The sequence below is a fragment of the Phasianus colchicus genome, chromosome 18 (genome assembly GCF_987193195.1).
Source record: "Phasianus colchicus chromosome 18, bPhaCol1.hap1.1, whole genome shotgun sequence".
Lineage (NCBI taxonomy): Eukaryota > Metazoa > Chordata > Aves > Galliformes > Phasianidae > Phasianus > Phasianus colchicus.
The window spans coordinates 4,267,980-4,285,998 of NC_143453.1; the positions used below are offsets into that span (position 1 = coordinate 4,267,980).

The window sequence follows — 18,019 nt, forward strand, 5'->3', positions numbered from 1 at the left end:
TAAATGATGACCAAAATTTGCTTCCACGTGATTCTCTGCGGAATATAAGGAAGCTCTTTGTTAACTGAAACAGTTTCAGCAAAGCCTAGAAAGTAACCACGTATGTATCTGAGACAGCACAAATGAGGAGAGGAGGCTGTCACGAAATGCTACACATTGACAACCTGATTCCTCGGCAGCTGACATTCCCCTGCCTGCAGACTGAGCTCCAATTGATCCATCTTCTCATTTTTATCTATACACCAAACAAAAATCCCAAGCACCACACTATTCTATTACTTTTGCCACAGTCCTTCACTTCTGTGCAGTTTCTAGATTACATTCCAACAAATTTTGGCTTAACTTTCTGAAAGGAGGGAATTCCATTTAGGAGCCTTTCTGGGCAGCAATCATTTCCTATCATTAACTTCTGTGTTGCTTCATACAAAAATCCCGGCCATCCAAATTACCACAATAGCTTCTCCTTCTCCTAACATGCTTGCAAAGTTATCCAGGACACTGCTGTAGATTTATTTATTCAAACAAGCTGTAGGGACACACCAGAACCACTGCACAGCTCCTCCCTTAAGCCTGCTGGTCAACAAGCACTAAGATCTTCTTCTGTTCTTTCCCAAGCTGAGCTGCAAGCAATTGTATTATGCAAAGTAAGCACAGCATTAATTTGTCAGACTGGTAAAAAAAACAAAACAGAACATCACAATCTTCTGTTCCATCCTATGGGTATCAAAGCTATTTTGTGTCAGTGTTTAGGTTGTGCAATGCATAGTAAGCAATTCTGTGCTGCAATCCTACAACCTGCAATCAATGTGGGGCTGCAGGATGGTGTATTATAGAAAGCAACTCATTCTGGTTCTGCTTCTATTACACAACTGATTCTATCATGAAGTGAAAGCAAAATGTGAGCTTACACAAAGCATGAGGAAACTTAAGCCTGAGACATACAGAACTTGGAGCATCAGCTAAAAAGTTACCACAAATGCAAGAGGGAACACAAATCCTAACAGATGAACCTTCTTAGCTTGTTCTTCCAGAGGTCTGCACTGCACCACTGGGGCACAGCACAGCCCCCAGGGCATCAGGCCCAGCCTTGGGCTGCCAGCAGCAGCAATGGGACACCACTGACAGCACAGGGTTTGGTGGTGCACCTCATGTATTTTAAGTGTTGAAGCATTAAAAAACAAAACAAAACACCACAGCTATTTAAAACCTGAGCAGTTACCTCCGCAAATACTCACAACACAAAAGTAGGCCTCATTCTGATTAAGAAGCATCCACTTTCACACTTCCTTTCTGCCATTAATCCACACTAAGCCTCACACTTGTCTCTCAAGCTCTAAAAGCCCAAAAGGCAGTGGACAGCCTTGTGGAACGGATCCAAGGCTCAGCCAAACAAGGTACTTCTTTCTCAGAGCAGCATTTCACTCTTCTCTACACGATCTCCGCTCAGCAACAGCTTCACAGCAGCACCCCATCAGTGGCACCAGGGAGCTCCTCCTCATCTACGGGGCCATCAGCAAAGAAAACTGGAAAGATGTCATTGTATGCACTGCTTGTGAACAACTTCAGCCCACTCTCTTTCCATTACAAAACAGCCAGCAATTAAGACATTATTGCCTGCAAATACCCTCACCTCAAAATGAAGCACAAACTAGGAAATTATTTCCCCTTTCCCTCAGAAAGGCAGTTTGCTGATCCAAGTCATCCGCAGCGAGTTTGAAATTCAGCCCTTCCCTCTGCTACAAATGATCACTAATAAAAAGCCTAAGGAACGGTCACTAAAACATCCTCTGAGAAAGTTAGAAACAAGATATTCCAAAATTTACTGGGCTTTAAAGAAACAGCAGAGTGAGAAACATTTGCTTTTTTTATTCAAGGTTTTTGCTTCGTTTCCATGAGCAGGGTTCACACAGCAGCTCCCACCAGGCAATGAACCACAGCTGCTTGTTCTGTGGGTCCTCACAGTGCCTCTCATCTCCAGCAGAAGGCTTCAAAGCTCACCTCCCATGGGGCAGCTCTTGGCAGGGTGATGCTGAGGCCACAGCACTGAGTGAGCTGCTGGCATGTTACTATCACACAAGTTCAGCTTCAACTGTGGATCACTTCTACTGTAGCAAGGCTTCAGGGAAACCCCGCAGGAAAATATTCTTATGAAGCAAAGGAGGAAACATGAAACGGAACATGCATCTAAAGAGTGATAAACCAACAAGTTCCTCCTTGCCTTGCTCAGTATGAACAGCACTGGGATTGTGAGAACTGGGGGCTGCTGCTGAACTGCCAAACTTCAGCTGTTCTACATGAAACGGTGACAATCAGAACCAAACACTGAGCTGAGATTGCTGAATTCATTCAAATCTCAAAGGAGAGAGGCAAAACACGTGATGTGCCCCAACACTGCCACAATGCCTTTTAAAACGTGCCTGTGAGATTAAAAGACAAGTTCTCTTGCAAGATATAGAGGAGAAAAGAGGGGCAATAACTGCATAAAGTGCTGCCTAGATGGAGCACTAGTTCCTAAGCATGCCATAGAGCCATGCAAGTGAGGTGCGAGGTACCACAGCTCTGCTTGGAGCTGCTCACCTGCAGCAGCTGCTCACACATCCACCTGTGTGAGCACACGTGGGGACACTCCTGGTGGCCTCCAAGAGAAAGGCCAGCCCCCAGCTCCATGCTGTCAGCACTGCAGCAGTAGGTGCTTATGAACTCCCCTTCTCTTAGCAGCGAGCTATTTTTATTACCCCACTCACTATTACCAGAATTAGTCACACGTTTTATTTGAATATTTTGAACCACTGCCACGGAGATATATCTAAGGTTCTTACACCTACTTATACATTTCATATGCAGCTGAAACACACAAAATGCTGTTAACTAATGAACATTAGGAACGTGGACCCATCATGGTTGTTAGCACCATTAAGAACAAGAAAAGAGAAGGACGTTATCTCACCATGCTTGCAACCTAAATGAGCAAGACAGAGCAGGGAAAGTACAGGAAAATAAAACCAATATGCATTACTCTTTCATACCATATATTCTATGGTCTTCAGGGCTCTAAAACATGGCATGCTTATTACGGGAAAACCAGAGATTCTTTGGGATGGGAAGTTCAGTCCTCATCTACATAGAGAGGTACAGCTTGCACTTCAGTTCTGAATTAGCCAATGAAGACAGCAGTGATTTGTGAGGGTCCACAGTGACTGTTTCTGAAGTAGGGAGCAAACCACCTCATATACTTCAAATGTTGAAGCATTAAAAAACAAAACGAAACACCACAACTATTTAAAACCTGAACAGATACCTCTGCAAATATTCACAACACTAAAGCAGGCCTCATTCTGATTGAGAAGCATCCATGTAACAGTTTAAAAGGGGATACTAGAAGGGACAGATGATGGGTTAAATCAGGCTTTACATAAGCACTTTTGAGTAGGTGATAGGATAGAAGAAGATCCTGCTGTTACCTGCCTGCAAAGTGACCCAACAGGTAAACCACAGAGAAGTGCCTCTGCAAGAACTGTATGGCAGGAAACACAGAGAACAACCCATCTGCAGCTAATCTCGTCTCTCTGAAAAGCTGTAACTAACATATGCCCTTGCATGCTGCATTTTATAGCTTGTAACTGTTTGAAGAATGATAGTTGCCCTTCTGACAGCTGACAACAAAGCACACCAAGCACAAGGGCTGAGACAGGGTCAGAACATGCATGGGAGATGTTCAGAAGCGCTTGAAATTAAAATTCTTGACCCAGCACAAATGAAGGAAGGAGATGCTCTTCTATTCACAGTATGAGAAGCAGGAGCTCTGCACTGTAAGCTGTATTCCATTGTGGATGCAGGCTTTACCCAGGATCTATTGGACATTTGTCTCAATACCATGGTTTGGTTTTACTTGTTAGATTTTGCTTTGTCTCTGGACAAATGTTACCAGCACCAGACCAGGACCCCTTTATTCCCCTGAAACCTCCTGCATTAGATTAGATCCACCACACACGTGGATTTTATCCTAATGACTCACCCACCCAATTCCTTCTGATCCTATTACTGCACTTCTGTCTAAGTCAGTTGCCAGCACTACCACAATAGCTCTATTTGCTTCTTTTCAGACTGAAAAATCAGAAACCATGCCCACTTTCTATGAGGTTATCTGAGGAGGGCTACTTTCTTTTAGTCTTACCACAGCTCCATTTGGATTTCAGCTCATATATCTACTAAAGAAGCTAAATGTAGGAAATTATTTTCAGAACATCAGACTCTCGGTCTGCAATAAGCTGGAGTCCTCAGAAAACATGCAAAAGAAAGAGACTAGAACAGGCATTTTCTCATTTGATTTGCATCCATCATCACTCATCCACGAAGTTAGATTCTTCTGGAGTATACAGTCCTTGTAAACTGAGCAACTTAAAATGTAAAACATGGGGCAAAATAGTAAAAAAAAGTATGTATAACAGCAATAGGACACTACAGAGCAGGTGATACTGTTCAAAGCATGCTGTGAATGTATGTCAGTATGAAACTCATTCCTCGGGTGCTATTACATTGGAAAGCAAAACTTTATGATATGAGTTCAGAGGGAGAACAAAATTTTCTCTACTAACGTCTCCTGAATGGGGCAAATTAGATTTCTGAAAATTTAAACTTACTTGACAGGCATTCTCAGGCACCTTGCTAGAATACAGCCCTGGTTGTGCTCACTTCCCTCTTACACCCTTTACAGCCACGACAGCAGTGCTGGGACTCAGGGATCTCTGCTTTACAGAGCAGGAACACACTGAATCAACACTGAAATGCTGTATTTAAAACAGTACTTTTGATGATAATACGTCACATCTCCCAACAATTCCTTCATTCCCTCTGCAATACAATTCTACAGAACTGTCTTTAAGGACCAAATTCAGAGTTATTTTATACATGTTTGTAAGCTGTCATACAATTACATTTCTCAGACACCTCAGCTGGTTTCCTTTTCTTCCTTCTCCATTTCCTTTTCAGAATAAAGAAATGTTGCACTTACATTAGCCATCAGTCTGACACACATACAATAAGATAAAAGACATAAATGATACTCAGTTACTTGTTGTTACATTTTATTTGAAAAAGAATTCTATAAAGCCTTAACAAACAATCTTACCTGAAACTGCCATAGACTATGAGGAGAATAGAAATCAGGAAAGTAGAAACTTGACTGGAATCCACGAGGGAATACGCCCTGGAATTGGAAAAGAGAAGACAGGTGTGTCACGATAGGATCCATTTCTTCTGTGCCATTTGCTCATTTTTATCATCATACAAATAGAGAATGGGGTAACAAACCTTCATGGCAGCTATTCCTAATGCTCTCACATCATCTAGCAATACAAAACCCATAGCTTGTAATTTAACTTTGAGGCTGCAGCACGTTTGTACAGCAATCAAAGAACAACTCAAAACCACATAAGCACAGCAAGACCTGCATCCCTCAAACACACTAGAATCACTTCAATTGCAACCAATGCAACCTTGCACGTAAGTTAACACCCAGCTGGTTTTCTCTGCCTTAGCTGATCACGCTTCAGCTGTGATGTGGCAGTGGAGGTCTCACACCAGGGAAAAGAAACAAAAATCAGTCCAACAACTCAAACACACAACAAAAGCTGCAATATGCACTTCTTAAATTACACAATTACTGCGCTGTTACATCCTGCACACCACACACAGGCTTTTTTATAGCAATTTCAGCAGGAGGCTTAAAAACCACCTTTGTTTGGATGGATTTCCTGACACAACGCACCTCTGTGTTGGTAAAGCACGGAAGTGTTGCTATTCTCCAGTAATTTTTGACATACTGACATGCACTCAGAGGGCGGTGAGGCACTGGAACAGGTTGCCCAAGGAGGCTGTGGGTGCCCCATCCCTGCAGGCATTCAAGGCCAGGCTGGATGTGGCTCTGGGCAGCCTGGTCTGCTGGTTGGTGACCCTGCACATAGCAGGGGGTTGAAACGAGATGATTGTAGTGGTCCTTTTCAACCCAGGCCATTCTATGGTTCTGTGATACTGCACTGTGCTCTGCAGCTCCCATTTTGCCTGCTTTGGATCCAGACAGCAGACAGAAGCTGCTCCTCCTGCTCCCAGCTCACACCCATGCAAGGGGAACACAACTGACAGCAGAGGACAGATCCATGTCGTGTTTTACAAAAAGTGTGTATTCACAATTAAGCCCCTGTGATTAGCAAGTATGAATGGTCTTCAGGTGATGCACAGGGCAGTTCATTGCACGTTCATTTTAGTTAACAATTATGAGCGAGCAGGCAGATGAAACAGTGTAAGGATGAGCACACTGTGGTTGTATGCCTGTGACCAGCTTTCATCTCAGGGAGAAGCATTGCCTGGCCCAGCTTTGGGCTGAGGGAGAAGGAAACTCATGTCCTGTTTGGATTTGAGAGTAAGCAGTGGAATTCATCTATTAAAAGAGTTCTCAGGAACTCTGAAGTTGTAAGAAAAGCAAAATGAAGGAATGGAATTTCACCTTGACTTAAACATGTGCACGGTTACATGGTAAATTTTATTAACTGATGTTTATAGAACGATATATTCACACACTGGCAAATCCTTCTGAGATGAACAATGTTTTCTGCATAAGTCACCATTCGCTGACAGCTCTGGAAGTCCATCTTTTCATCACCGTTACTCAAAACAGGGCTGTAAGTGTTACAAAGACTGGTACAACAGATGGATCAGCCCTGCACATAATCCACTGAGCTGTATTAAAACCTGAAGGCCATTTTGTAACACTGAAGAAACCAAATATATGTAAGCCCATTCTAAACAATGATCTAATATAGCATAATGCTACTGACAGGCTACAGCAGGGACCAGAACAGCTGCGTGCTGCTTCCATACAAGGGAAAAAAAACAGATAAACACTTTCTCATGCAGAAATCTCGACTAAAGAGAAGAAGCAGGTGACAAAACTGCATCAGCATCTGAGGAGTGAGATTGCTTCATGGTTCTGAACATGCTGCGAAGGGCCAGACAGCAATCTGCGAACCCACTGGTATTTTTAACTGAAATCTAAATGTATTCTCTGCAGGGCACCCACCCGACAGATTCCATATGCACAGAGCTGAGCACGCAGGCTGGCACGGTGCCACAGCCAGCCATGGCAGCAGGACTGGGCTGCGCTCTTCAGCCCAAACCCAAACAAATACCCACACGCAGGGCACTCCCAGCAGCTTTGTGCACTTCCACTGCACGTACAGAAGTGAAACAACGGAACCATTCTCCTCCTTTAAGTACTTTCATAACATTAACTATTTATTCTCAGAACAAGCAGTGAAAGCTCGGGCACAGAAAGTGCCCGTGACAAGCCTGTATGCAGCAGTTGTTATTTTACTTCTAAAATCCTGGTTTTAGAAGCAATTCTTCCTACTTAACAACCCATTCATTCTCATCCTGAGAACTAACACAGGGTAGGACCATGCTGAAGGCCATTTGCTGTCTGCTGAAGGACTTATCTTAGTGCAGCTGAACTGTGTGCTGTGTGTGACACGCGAACAACCACCAACCCATTTCTAAGCTCTATTATAAATGCAGAGCACTACTCAAAACACAGGAATGCTGCTGGTTCTGTACAATCTTTTCTCATACTTCCTCACCTGCAACTCAACATCCCTGTGGGGAAGCTGGTTTAGAAGCAAGTCATTCAGATCAGACTATCAGATTCTCGGTAAGTCAGCGATGCACTACTAACCAGCACTGTTAGACCCAAGCACCGTGTAGAACCCAGCATGCAATCTGATGGGTTCTGCATCAGCAACGGCTGATTTCTCTCCATCAGCTCCTTACATTGGCCACCACCAGATCCAGAGCTCCCCACCACCTGCCCTAGGGCCCAAAGCCCCATGCTGAACCTGCACCTCTACGAGGCTGAGGTTTTGCTGCTGTCCAGCATCCATTCCTGCCAGCTTCATGGGCGAAGGCTCACGACACAGAGCCTGCTGAGACATGCCAGGACACAGACACAGCGATCACTGTTCTATAGCATACTCTGTGTGTCAGCCCCACGGCCACACAGTGCCAGCATTGTCCGTACAACAATCCCACAGCCAGCCCTCCTGCCTGGCACGGGGCGCTCCGTGGGACAGCCAGCTCTGCTGCACAGCTCCTCCATCAGCCACAGCTGCCGTTCCAGGCAGTGCTCGCCCTTCTTCTGGGAAGAGATGAGTAACTTCTTATTTTGTTTTGCTGTTTTTTGGTATTTCCACCCAGTCAGTGCCAACACTCTTCTTTTTTAACGTTTCAGCTCTTCTTTATTAGCAAAAGATAAGTGATTTCCTAAGAGTCCTAATGGTGCTCCCAAACCAGCAGAGGCCCCTTCGTGTTGAGCACCGAGCATCTGTAACTCGTTTTGAACCAGAAAAAGACAGCAGAACCAGGGACCAAACATGTCTGCTTTCTCAAATGCTTCACATTCCCAATCTGGCACACTTCTGAGCATAAAAATCAAAGAGCAGCATTGGCTCAAGCACCCTCAAACTTTTCAGAGATTGGAAAAGCTCTGCGTAATTGAAATAAAAATTTCTTCCTATATATGTAGAATGAAATAAATTCAGTCCCTCTGACAACGTTTCAGTAGAAATGCCATCCTGTTGAGCTCCATGCGTGAGACAAATGATTGTGAAAAATTCTGCTGCAAATCCTATACGGTCAGGGTGGCAGAGCACTGGAACAGGCTGCCCAGAGAGGTGTGGAGTCTCCTCCTATGGAGGCATTTGAGACCCATCTGTGTGACCTGCTGTAGGTCCTGCTTTAGATTTGATCATCTCTTGAGGTCCCTTCCAGCCCCTGCCATTCTGCTGCCCGTGCCCTGAAGTCTCCATAGCAATGCATGCTGATGGCCTTGGCCATGAATCATCCTCACACAGAAGTAATGTGACAGCAGCAAGATAAACTTCTGCACAAAGTGTACATGGACCAGAATGCAAAGAACAGAGCAGCAAGTAGAGCAGAGCAACACATACAGCACAACCACTTGAAAAGCACACTGGGTGAACCATCATCACTCAAGTTTGCTCAATGACAGAAGACTCATTTCACCATTTTTCAATCTTTTTTTTTTTTTAAGCAGTGTCCAAATGCTTTAAGAATTAGGGAAAATTAAAGTACAAAAGGAAGGTGAATGTATGAGATATGCCAGAGTATGGATGCATTAAAACACTAACAAAGTAAAAGCTTATTGTCTAAAAGAGACCAAACCACAACTTGCAGATATCCATCACAGCATCACAGAAACAGGCAATGATAAGAATTTAATTCATGAACCTACATTTCGACCTTACTTTGGGGGAGGACAATCAATCAGCCGTGACTGACCTCACCTGTTCTATGAAGCACTCAGCAATGAAAGCACAAGGCCTGACTTGCCCATACTTTTCCTCCCATGCAAAGCCCTTCCACACTCCTGGGCACACAGCTCAGGTTCAGGACCCGTGAGGAACAGCCCCATAGAACTTCATATACCTTCACATTCAAAGCCACAACTATTTATTCATTCAATATGGTACTCTTTATCTACAGTTAAAATACAACTTTTGCTACCAAATGCCCACTGTCCCCTCACTAGGCAAGCAGCAATAATCCCCATCCATCAAAACACACATCCTACTTTTCCAACTTCTTTTCTCTTCCAAAGAAAACTCTTTGTAGGTGTCTACTAGCACTGAAAGGGCCACCATGAAGCATCCCCTTTCTCATCCATATATTCATCAATTGTTTCCAGAACTTGCTGAATGCAAGCATTTGGTTTGGCTGTCCTACCTCAGCAGACACTCGATTCTTTCAAAGGGAACCAGATAAAAAATAGCTGGCAATCTGGTGTCACACGACAAAACCAGAGATGGAGGGAGCTCTCACTTCCCTCCCCCCTTCAAGGTTTAATATATTTCAAAAGCTATTTTATGTGCTTATTGTGTCAGTGATTGCTACTGGAACATTCCAATAGAGAAAACGTGAAAAGGAAGTCAAGGAATATGAGTTGTACATCCAAGGCAAGGAATAGGAGAACGTTTTCCAGAGTACCTCCCCTGCAGGTTCTGCAGCCATCAGCCGCACGTAGGAACCAACACAGCTCTTCCCTCTGCTGCTCACAAGGAAAATGTGGTTTGTTTGTTTTAATCTACTTGTTTCTTGACATCTGTCAAACATTACACTAACTAATTTATTCCTTAAAGGAAGGTTGGGTGACTACAGTTATCAGGACGGTTCATTGATGAGACTAAGCAATTCATTTGTGATGCAGTGGGAGCTGGCACTGGAGCACCACTTGTTACAGGCAGCAAATCCAACACCCGAGCAGAGCCTTAGGGCACGTTGAAGAGGAGCACCACTAAGATCATTTCCAGTTTATGTGCAAATATTCACTTGGATTGGAGGTGGACTCACTTCATAGGTAAAACCAATACTACTTTTTTCCTTTACTGGATTCCAGGTCAAGGGTATAATCTAAAAAGCCTCTTTCAACTGCCTTACATGTGCAAGATGTAGACATATTTAAGAGCCTCCATTAGGCTTGATGCCAAACCAAAGTTAAATTTGAGTGTAACAGTTAAAAGTATAATTTTAAGTGTGAAGTCATGGCACACACAGCTGTAAACATATCTCAACACTGTGCCATTCTTCAGTATGATTCATAGGAAAAACAAGCAAATTGCTACGGCTACATTTATGTTAAAGGAATAGAGTACTTTCTGAACTAACTTCAGCTCCCTGTCACATGCAGGTAAGAGTCTGCTAAGCCTGAGTAACGTATGGAAACCTGCATCTGAAAAAAAGGCGAGTCTGAAGTGAAAAAAAAGTAATCTGAGACATCCCATTAAAACCATATTTTCCCATATAGACTTGGCTAGGTCTCAGGCAGGCATTCCAAGGTTAGAATGGGAGCATAAACCTGCTGCTTATCAGATGCAGATCTCAGGACATCACCTGCACATTACTAGATTAATAACATATACTTTGCACATGCAATTAAAACAAAATAATTCTCTCTCCTGTCCTCTACAGAAGCTGTTTCCCTGAGGCACTCCCCCTCCCAGTGCCCAACTGAAGCACTGCTGAGCCTGCTCCAACAGTGTATGTTCAGAGAGACGCCGAGAGGGAATCCTGCAAAAACAAATTTGCTGCTAAAAACATTATCTGAGCTGCCCTTCTGGCTCACCAGACTGTTTGCCAACAGAACAAAGAATTACATGCTTCACAGCGTTTAAGAACTCCAGTAACTGGACAAGCTCCAGACTTTGCTTTCAGCTCAGAGCCTCTCATTGCCCTGCAGCATGACCTCCAATCACTGCACAACACCTTCAAAGGAGCACCACTTCCACACAGCACACCACAGCATCCCTGCTCCCCAAAGCACACTATCATGCCAGCTCCCAGCCTCCTGGCTGCTCCAGTGAAGCCATGCCAAACAGGTTACTTGGGAGAAAAATCCACCCCCTGTGGTCAATGGAGAAAAATGACATCTTTAAATAACGTGTGCTGGACATACATACTTGTTTGAGGATTATGTAGTCAAAATAAAGACCCCAAAGACACTGCTCTAACAGAAAATGCAGGGTTTCTTATTTCAGACTTCATATTCATAGGCTGAATGGGAACTTGAATACCCAATTTTCATCTCTTCCCTATAAACATAAACGTACTGCTCTGAGGTTCATTGTTTTACTGAGGAGGGTTGGCTGGTTGGTTGATTTGGTTTTTGTTTGTTTGTTTGTTGGTTTTGCTGTAGGATGGAAAACAAAAAAGGCCTGGGAACCTTCCCTTCTTTCTCAAAGGAAAAAAAAACAACAAGACATCATGAGAAGCACGGCACGCTTCGTAACACTCGGTCACTGTAGTCCTCCCAGATTTGTTTTTACTAGTCAACTTGAGAGATGCAGAGTGCAATAGCATCTGTTTTATTCCTGGAAACGATCCTGAAGGTGTCTGTCCACACAAGCCCTTTGAACAGGCACACAGGTGTAGCACAACCCCAGCTGCCAGGTTCCCTCCCCACAGCATCACAGCACTGCCCTACAGCAAGGCTGCCAGGAAAGCCCAACCATCAACAAAAGCAAGAGAACAGTGAGGTACCACAAGTGACCACGCTGCATTCGCACAGGCTGAAGTATCAGGAGGTTTTCATGAGAATAAGAGATAAAACTCCACTTGGTGAACTCCATATGAATGGAGCACTTGTGTTACCTGTGCCTATCTACATGGTCTGTCAATTGCTAGAATATATGCTGGTGTGCCACACAGGGCAGATTCAAGTGTTTGTTCCAGTATCACACACTGACCAACCAAAATAGGAATACTGTGCTTTTGAGGGAAGAATAACAACAGCAAATATTGGAACAAGAAGGAAACATACAAATAAGAAAGCATGCATCAGTGTGATGAAGCAAGGTGGTCACGGCTCAGCCGCAAGAACAAACTGAAGTTGCACAACCCACACAGGAAGACTCTCCTCATCTGGAACTGTTTCCATTCCCCACAGATAATGAAGTGGAGGACTGGAAAGAGGGGAAGAGGTCAGATTGAGGCCCGCTAGACACAGCCCCTTCTTGTCACAGCCACAAGTGCAGTTCTTCATGCAGATATTTGGCTTCCACCGGCTCAGTGAACTCCACAAAGGTCAGCCTGATATTTAGCCTACCCCGAAGCTTTGCTGAAACAGCTCTTCTATCTAAACTACCACTTTCAGCTGTATAAATTTTCCAAAAATAGTACTTTTTACATCAGGAAAAAAAAAAAAAAAAGGCAGATCAAGGGTGTGGTTACTGTAATTTAAGCCAACAGAGTACCATTGTGCAAACTGCCCACGCGTTGTGCGAGACAGCTCCTCTGGAACCACCCCCTGTGCTTTAGGAAGGGCTGCCTGGAGATGGGATGGAATAGTTCTCCCCAGTACAGAAAGTTTTCTGGAATGCTGACGGCTAGTTGTGGGTTATAGAGGTCTCCAACCACTTGGCAGCACAGTTCTGCATCAGCCATAAGACAGCACAGTGTCAGATTTAATTTTATTCTATAGTAAGAACTTAAAAACTTCCTCAAAGTTTTCAATACAGGCTCCCACGCTGTAAGGTTTGATCTGTGTAAGCTTTTTTCACTCAAAAGCAACAACTACAACCACCTATATCACAAGGATGCTTCCTTCTTTCCATCCACAAACCCACTGCAAACAATGAAACGCTGCACACGGCAGAGCGCGGATCCATCGGTGGGCACAGGGATGCACACAGGCAGGCATCAGAAGCTGAGGAAGATCTGCTCCTTGTCCAGACACTCCAGGACGATCAGAGGGCAAAGTACCATCAGCTTTCCTGATAACCCAAGAACAAAGTGCTGTGCGGAACAACAAGCATAGAGTGGGTCAGAAATGACCAGCAATGGGACCCAAACACTCAAGGTGTGTTTAATTCACCGAGTGAAGTGGAAGCACTGTCTGAAAGTCACACTTCTGCTAGTTTCCAGCACAAGGGGAAAGCAAGGAGCTTAAAACATAAAATAAAACCTTCCAGGCAGCAAGAAGGAAAAGCTTTAATTAAAACCTCACACCAGGTTTTCTGTAACGTGGTAATGGCGGTGTTTCAGCCTCCCTGCTTTGTGCAGAGATAATGCACTGCTGCCCACATAGAAGTGTAATTCTATATTTCTATGTATATTTTAAAAAGGAAACGTAAGGCAAATCTTTACAATGAGTAAAATCCTTTAAACAGGTCAAAAAAAGAATCTGGAATCAATATCCTTAAGGTTTACATGACTGCTGTGTCAAAGAGAGCCCTTAGCCCTGCAGGGGCTCCCAGCTGAGACCAGATCCAACTCAGCACACACTGCTGGCACTGCAGGGAGGTGATGGAGGGGGCAAATTGAGCCAACAGGGGGAGGCTCTGCTCCTGCTCCAACGCTGGCCACCAACTCAAGCTAAAATTCTCACACCCACAAGCACACAGACTCTGAATCAAAGAGAATGAATGACTACTTTACTCAGCGCAGCAGTGAAACAGAAGTGAGTGAATCAGAGAGCTACACACATTTACTGCAGGCAGAGCATCCTGAGGCTGCAGGAGCAGTGACACAGCACAGCCGTGACACACAGCACCTGCACTGCACACCCAGAGACTCAGGCAGCAGAAAGCTGGAGACCAGAACGTGGGCTTAAACCTTAGTATGGCACCAACTGCATACACACAGACTCTAAGGCAATTAGCTTGTAGAAACTGCATATGATTTAGCACATAAGTCAATTAAGTTTTTACTTAGGAAAATTACTACTTCCCCATACGACTCAATCTGCTAATATTAGTCTTTTGGAGAGACTCTTGTGTAATCACATTTCTCCTGAGGTGTTCTCTCGTCATTATTTCTCTTTTTTAATGGTGTTTTATGGAAGCAAACAACAGGGAGGAACGGGGACAGCAGAAGGGGAAGGCAGTGTGGGCAGCAGGGGTGACTGCAATGGGTGCAGAACAGAGCTACAGAGATGGTGAGAGGAGATAAGCACTGAGTGTGTTCAGTCTGGAAGGAACAAGCGGGCAAAGAGAAACACCAAAAGTGGAACTGCAGGATTAGAACGGCCCAAAACACAGTCATCAGCAATAGGGGAATTCATTCTCCTTCCTTATAGCAGTTGAACAATTCCCCCCTCCTCCCCCCATCAAATCCAGGTTAATTTTCAGATGAGCATCTCCCCAGCCCCAGAACATCATAAGCAGCACAAGAGATGGCAGCTCTTCCAGTTTCATGCTTCCTGCAGAAAAACCACCACAGCCACCAAACAAAAAACCCCACTGAACCTGTTCCAGAATGTTTTCTCAGTCCCGTGAAACAAGAAAGAGAAGCAGAACATGTCCTGCTGCTCACTGGCTCCCACCTCTCCCAGCCAACCGAGGCAGAACAAAGCAGTGATGCCCTGGCAAGCTGCTGGGGCACCCCACATGTGCAGCCCAACTCTGGCTCAGAAAGCTGCCGTGCTTCCTAACAGCACATTCACACAAACAGCTGCCATGTCTTCAGCATTACATCGCACAACCCCTTCTGGACAAACCGAAGCACATGAAGCTTCACGTACAGGAGCAAGTGAAATTCAGATGTAGCCATTATCAGATGACACCCACCTGAAATTTTAATTAGTTGTTATCGGAGTGACACCACAATTTCATAACCTTCCCTTCTGCAAACAGCTGAAACCTCACCTCCAAACGCAGCGCCAGGCAGCCGGGACACAGCAGTGCTCCTGCAGGCTGGCAGGGAGCTGGGCTTAAAAGCCACTGAAATTTCAAGCACCACAGAAGAGACTTATGTTTGCACAGGATGCAATGTCTGCTTTTTAGAAAACAGCCTTGTATTAAGAAGAACCAAGGTAATATTGCACGGGAAAGGAAAAGGTCAGCTGTTAATTTGGTGGACAACCTAAAAGCAGAAAGGATGCTCCATAGCAAAAGGATCTGAGATCTCACACCTCCATCTGAGCCATCTGCATTTATTCCAATGATTCTCATTTAATGGGTGTTGTACACTAGACAGACTGGAACACATCAGAGCAGTGATCTGCTTCCCAAACCACTTTTTGCTGATGTATTCATTAGCTGTTGCAGCACAGGCAGATTACATCTCCAGCCGTGGAGCTCTCGCACAGGCAGAGGCCGGCCCAGCACTGCCAGCAGCAGACATCAGATTCTGAGGTGTTATGAAAAGCTGTGCACACCCAGCCACAAGGACACGAAGGGAAATTTAGGAATACGAGTCAGGCTTACTTCTGTTCTCCCTATCTCCAACAGAACTGCCCTGAAAAGAGAAACTGTGTTCGTGGAGAGGAGCCTCTCCCAGTGGAGCAGCTAACACAGCTGCAGACAGGTTAAGCTTCTCAGTGCACCAACCCCAAAGGCTCCAAAATCCCCCAGGAGTACCTGGCTGCCCCTTACAGACTGCTTCCTTTAAAGAAAGTGCCTCTCACAGTGCCTTTCACCATCACACAACAATACAAATATCTGGATACAGCGACTGACCCTGATCTGAAAATCTTACCTTTCATTGCATTAAAGAAAAAAAGAAGTGCAGAAAGTGCAGATACTCAAAGTGTGCTTAGAAGATGCAAAGGGAATGTCACAGCTCTATAAGCAGCACCAGGAAACTGGGAAGGGTAAGAAAGATCCCTCTGCTGCAAATGCAGTTTTGTAGAAATTGATATTGCTGGAATTTATAATTCTAAAATGTATTTGCATATTTGCATAAGAGTTTTGCTCCAGTACTGGAGACAGTAACACTCTTGGAGAAGGGAAGAGCAATCTGGCTGCCTGTCAGAGCTCCAAAGGCTTCCCTAACTTTGTTCACAATATTGAACATTTAATAAGGTTAAGTTTCAAGCTGAGCAGCCAGGATGTTTTTAAGCAGCGTTCTGTACAGCCAGGGATATGAAAGCTCATATGAAACAAGTCCAGCTATCTACAAAATCATTTTGGATAAAAACACTGAATTTGTTTAAATTTCAGAACTTTTTGGATGCTCGTCCCCCCATACACACAAGACATACTTGGGAAAGCCTTAGAGCCATTCAGTACTGCCTATTTTCTTCCCTAGTGCTATGTTGCATATAGTTTCCGAATCTGGAACACAAAGAGGATGATTTTCCACGTATCAACCTATATCTCAATCAAAACTCTCCCTTCTTCAGCCATGATGCAAACACCAGGGTTCACAGACATGCAGCCTCATGTCCCCACAGCCACTCCTGTGTGATGCAGCTGCTGTGCTCCATCGTTCTTTGGGATTCCCATGTCTCAAAGCCACCTACAGAAATACTACAAAGGGAAATCCTTCCAATACCCTCCAGTAACCCTCAGTTCCTTTAAGCAACAGGCTACTCTGAAAACAGAGAGTGCTTCCCCTCTCAATGGGGGGCTTCTAAACTTTGGATTTTACGCATGAGCAACAGAACTTTCTATTATTGAAATATAAGAAGAGAAAATTACTTTAATCAATGTGTGATTAACTTCCATTAGCCACGCTGAAAGTTATAAATTACATACTACAATCAGGGATGGAAAAGTAAATTAAATACATATTTCCTTCCCAGACATCGACTCCAGAGGCATACAGCAATAAGGAACAGAAAGGAGATGCACAGAACCACAGAACAGCCAGAACTGGGAGGGATCCAGAAGGACCATGGAGTCCAACCCCTGAGAAGAAGTGTGCTGCTGCTCCTGGATTCAAATGTCATAGAATAGAATCATAGCATGGCCTGGGTTGAAAAGGACCACAATGATCACCTGGTTTCAACTCCCTGCTATGTGCAGGGTCACCAACCACCAGACCAGGCTGCCCAGAAGTTTGTAAATAACACCTGTAACGTGTGCTTCATTGAACATCAGATTTTTAAGGAAGAAAAAAAAAATAGCTGCTAGAGCACAAACATCTCTGAAGTCTCTGGATGAGAAACAGGAAGGAGCTCTGGCATTCCTCTCCATTAAGCATCATTTCTCCCCAGGTTCCAGCAGTGCGGATCCAACTGACCACTGAGACTTACATCAGAGCTTCCAGATTGTCCAGGCAGGTTTTTGCCAAAAGCAGCAAATGAAGACTAACAAAATGCTGTTCCAGTGATGGACTGAAGGATGGCTGGAGGAGCTCCCCCAGCTCGAGTCCCATGGCACTGGGTCTGGGCAGAGGCACTCACAGAAGACTCAGAGACTTTCCCCAGGGGTTTTTTGCTCTTAGGCTCAGAGATAAGCAGAGGCTGAAGGCAGACACAAGGGGCTCCAGAATCAGTGGGAGCCTCGTCCCACTGCTGGTCTCTCATTCAGCCCAGCTACTTACATAGACATAAATTTGAAGTCTAAAATTAAATGATGTGAATAATTGCCCCATAATTTCCAAAGCAGATACGAATAAGAATTTAATTAATCCACATAAGCTTTGCTTAGTGAGTCGGTATTTCCTTTCTCTAATGAATAACTGACTACGAAGGTAAGAAACGTACAGATTGACACCAGCATGACAATGAAAA

The 18,019-nt window shown here is 44.4% G+C and overlaps 1 protein-coding gene across 3 annotated transcripts in view; it reads right to left on the reverse strand.

Moving 5' to 3' along the window:
* SPPL3 (signal peptide peptidase like 3) overlaps window positions 1-18,019 on the reverse strand; it is a 46,640-nt gene that overhangs the window by 16,669 nt on the left and 11,952 nt on the right. For all 3 annotated transcript variants that reach the window (XM_031592254.2, XM_031592255.2, XM_090152661.1), the window contains exon 2: window positions 5,129-5,206. In XM_031592254.2, coding sequence (XP_031448114.1) covers window positions 5,129-5,206 — 78 coding nt within the window. The remainder of the gene's footprint in view (window positions 1-5,128; window positions 5,207-18,019) is intronic.